The sequence below is a fragment of the Centruroides vittatus genome, unplaced genomic scaffold (genome assembly GCF_030686945.1).
Source record: "Centruroides vittatus isolate TY-2023 unplaced genomic scaffold, ASM3068694v2 scaffold_907, whole genome shotgun sequence".
Lineage (NCBI taxonomy): Eukaryota > Metazoa > Arthropoda > Arachnida > Scorpiones > Buthidae > Centruroides > Centruroides vittatus.
Genome location: NW_027122720.1, coordinates 1,821,548 through 1,825,666, shown reverse-complemented (window position 1 = coordinate 1,825,666; position 4,119 = coordinate 1,821,548). Strand labels below are relative to the sequence as shown.

The window sequence follows — 4,119 nt, the reverse complement described above, 5'->3', positions numbered from 1 at the left end:
AAATCGGATGTTTAAGTCCACTCCACACCAGTGTTAACCTCACAGTTAGTTCATTTAGGGTTTAGCTTATATTTTCTTTATTTGTACTTCATATATATATTAAATTTTATGTGTTTTGTAAATGCTTCTGTCGACTCGTTAATACAAATCCTGATCGAACTTACCCGCGACTTCCCTCCCCACTCGCATTTAAGTCCCTCCTATATAGCCATCCAGTGACAAAATGAGCGGAACTAACGGTTCTAACGATTAAAGGTTTTCGAGTCTAATCTCGAATCAATGGCATCTCGATTCCCGGATCTAACTGCATTCAAATTCTCCCTACGGAGGTACGAGAAAGAGAGTTTACAATGTCACCCGGACTATCGAGACTATCACTACCTAAATGCTCGAACAGATCTGATAATAGTTGGTCCAGCGCTTCAATGTTGATGGGTGATCAAATGCGTGCACTTATAGGGTCATTAAATACACAAATCTTACTTTCATACTTCTAATTGAGGTACTTGGTGATTTTATAAGAAAACAGATAGAGAAAATTCACATCTGTGAAACATAGCAAAGGAATTACAGGAGTGGTGTCGATAGAGCTTGCATAATCAATTCTACATGCCTGCGATTCTAATTATTCTATAAGCAGAATTTTTATCATTTCGAATAAAATTTGATTTATATTTTACATTAATTGCTATCTTGTCTCTTGTCTGTATTAATGGCCCAAGGTTGAACTTCTGCAGTAGCTCCTAATAAAAATATTACACCACCCAGAAAATAAGCGAAAGATGTCATATAGAATATGTAGTTCCATTGAACCAGGTCTCCTTCCTTATACGTAAAAATTTATAAACAATTCAAGTATAAGTTATAGATATACATAAAAATAGATTTTTAAGAAGTTTTCACTTACATATTTCTCTAATATAATACCAGCAACATAAGGTGCGAGTATAGCTGAGATGCAACATAAACCGTTACTCAATCCGAAAAGGACACCTAAAACATAATTTAATTTAAATAGAAATTTGTTTACTATAATAATAATAATAGTAATTAATATATTTTATTAATTGTTATTCCGGTATTTGGTGTTAAAATTAGTAAAAATAACGACTTACCTGCAAATTCGGGAGCCAAATCAAACACTATCACAACCTCTCCCGAATTATTGAAGCCGTAACACGCCATTGCAATTATTAAACAAATAATTATTTCTGTACTCTCGCAACCTAGAAATGAAATTGCTAAAATGCACGCTGCCGAGCCAAATGTACCTTAAATAAAAATATGTAACATATTTAACCATTGCCCGAAATTTTAGACTAATTTTAAAAGTTAACAATCTGCAGTTTTTACCAATTGTTTGGGAAATTTTTCTGATATTAGTTATGCTTAAGTGTGTCCGTGCTCTCGTGAAATCCGCAATAAAACCGGAAATGATTATGGATACAGATTCCGTGAAATAAATTAATGCATTCATTAGTCCAGTCTAAAACACGAGTAAACTGTGTTGATTAATTTAAACAGAACACGCTGTGTGTATAAAAATCTACGTACCTGTTGGATAGGAAAGTGAAGAACGTTCTGTAAATATGATGGAAATTTAGTCATTATTGTTACATAAGAGAAAATACAACAAATTTTCGTCAAAGCTACTATCCACACTCCTCGTGACGTTAAAATTTCTTTCCAGGGTATATTCAATTTCTATTTAAATTGAAAATATATTTACGATAAATTGATCAAAATAAACTAGAGGAGAAAATGATATTACCGTTTGCCCCGAAGCCACGTTTGTTACGTTTTCGTTGAGAAACGTCAATTCTTTTTCAGATATTCTGGGATGTTCTCGAGGTCTGTCGTAAACTGTAAACGTAACGCATACAGAAAGGACAATCCCACATATTCCTGTTAAATATACAGATTACAGAAGATATGGAATATATATACATTGGAAAAGCATTCGTACGGTTTATATTCACCGAATGTGTAGAAGCTGAAAGTCCATTCTTTGTGTTCACAAATATATCCTGTCGTAAGTAAACCAACAAACGTACCGACTTGTATACCAGAAATAGAAACTGATGATAATATGGACTTTTCGTTTTCTGGACTCCATCTTCCTAACAGTGTGAAAGATGCGAGAAGTATAAGTCCCTGCGATAAAAATTTTTTTAGATATGATACTATCTAAATGTTCTGTGAAATTACAAGTTTATTCTTACTTGTACAAATCCAAGGATAACTTGACATAATGATATAACTGAAACACCGACATCTGCACAGAAGGGTGTCAAAATGGTAAATATCGAAGAGAGGAATGAAGAAATTATGAAAATTCTCTTTGGTCCGAGTAAAAACGTAATGGTCCCTCCTAGGAATTGGGCTAATATGAGACCGTAATAATAACTTCCCAGTATTATTCCTTGAACGGTTTGTGTCCATACGTAGGAACCCTAAAACATTAGTGTAATAATCGGTTTATATATATATTTATCCAGGCTATAAAAATTAATTTGTAGTTGTTTTTAATTTTATTCGTTTACGGTAACGTAATACATGGGTGATATGCCTAGCGGGAAGTGTTTTACGAACAAATGACTCCCGTTTAGATGTTACAAACGTCAAAAAATCCCGGAAAACTCGACTAGGCCAGCCGTTTGGCCATCACGAAACCAGTGTTCACTGATTTTATCCGGTGGGCTAATTTTACGTATGATTAAAGTTATTGTTTCGTTTTGTAGCAGACAAATTTCCAGATCGAATGACTCGTTGACAGATAATGAATAGTTACTGCTTCGGGGGTCAAAACTAAGTTCATAAGAAAGTGCGTATAAACGGATAGGAAGAAAAAATGTCTTCACTTGGTACTGGGACTTGGACTTAAACATAACAAGGAGAAACGATTCGAAAACTCCAGAATAGAACGGACCTTGGGGTACAAACTCGGCAACAACGACTAACAATCAGAGTTTCTTGCTATTTATTAATTTATCTGAAGAGAATTATGGAGTGATTTATAACCACTTTTTGTATAAGACATTTACAATTAGTTACAGACATTTGTTAGTAAATCATCCATACAGTCTATATTTAAACCGTTACCTCTTTGTAAAGAGTTGTAGTATTTTGCTGAGACTTTTGTGGACATTCGGTTGAAAACGTCGTATTATGCATGCTGTGGACGGCCGAACGATTAACCATGGCTAAAATAGCGACATTCAGTACTGACTTTTGACTGTTCTTCATTGCGTATATCAAAAATATAGACGATGCCAATACGTAACGAGCGGGAACAGGAACTGAAATAAAAACGTTTGTCTGATTTTAACTATCGAAGTTAAAAATGTGAATAAATAAAAAATATAAAATTTAAAGATTGTTTAATTACGTCATAACTTTAAAAATAGTTCAATAGAATAGTTTACCTATGATTCGTTTCGCAGACGAACAGATATACCGAAACATTTTTATTACTTACGTATATACATATATGTAAGTAATAAAATATATAGGCATAAGCAATACATATAGGCCTAAGTATATATATATTATAAAACCAATGTGTTCTATCAGCACTGACCTATGGAGCAGAAACGTTAACACAAACAAGCAAAGCAGTACAGATGTTACAGATAACACAAAAAAGTATGGAAAACTGTATGCTGGACATTACGAGTAGCGACGGAAAGCGATCACCAAGATAAGAAATCAAAGAAAGGTATTCGATATCATTGAGATGATCAAAGGCGGGCCGGAAAGATTGCTAGAAGCCAAAACAACAGATGGACTACAAACATCTTCGACTATTCACGAGAGATCAAACGCCCAAGACGAAACCCGATAGAGAAACGAAATAAGGAAAGTGGTTGGCGTAAATTGGAAAACCAAGGCATTGGACGGGGAAAAACGGGAAAGATTTCTAGAGACCTTCATCCAGCAGTGGATTGACAATGATTGATAATTATATATATATAATTATCAATCAGCCATTGTCTACGGCTCTCAGTCAACTCAATTAAAGTGTCAGTTGACTGAGAGCCGTAGACAATGGTGGAATTGTTGATCGTAATGATGAATATTATTATTATACCTGTATGCAGAAGTAAATTTTCTTCATTT

At 34.1% G+C, this 4,119-nt stretch overlaps 1 protein-coding gene across 1 annotated transcript; it reads right to left on the bottom strand.

The window, feature by feature from the left end:
- Positions 1-505: 505 nt before the first annotated feature.
- On the bottom strand, positions 506-3,246 carry LOC136990383 (sialin-like). Its single transcript, XM_067288773.1, has 9 exons — positions 3,103-3,246; positions 2,223-2,453; positions 1,980-2,154; positions 1,772-1,905; positions 1,555-1,704; positions 1,354-1,486; positions 1,116-1,271; positions 908-993; positions 506-825 (listed from the first exon to the last, which is right to left on the bottom strand). Exons 1-9 carry the CDS (start codon positions 3,244-3,246, stop codon positions 682-684), a joined length of 1,353 nt encoding a protein of 450 aa, XP_067144874.1. The 3' UTR covers positions 506-681.
- Positions 3,247-4,119: the final 873 nt, after the last annotated feature.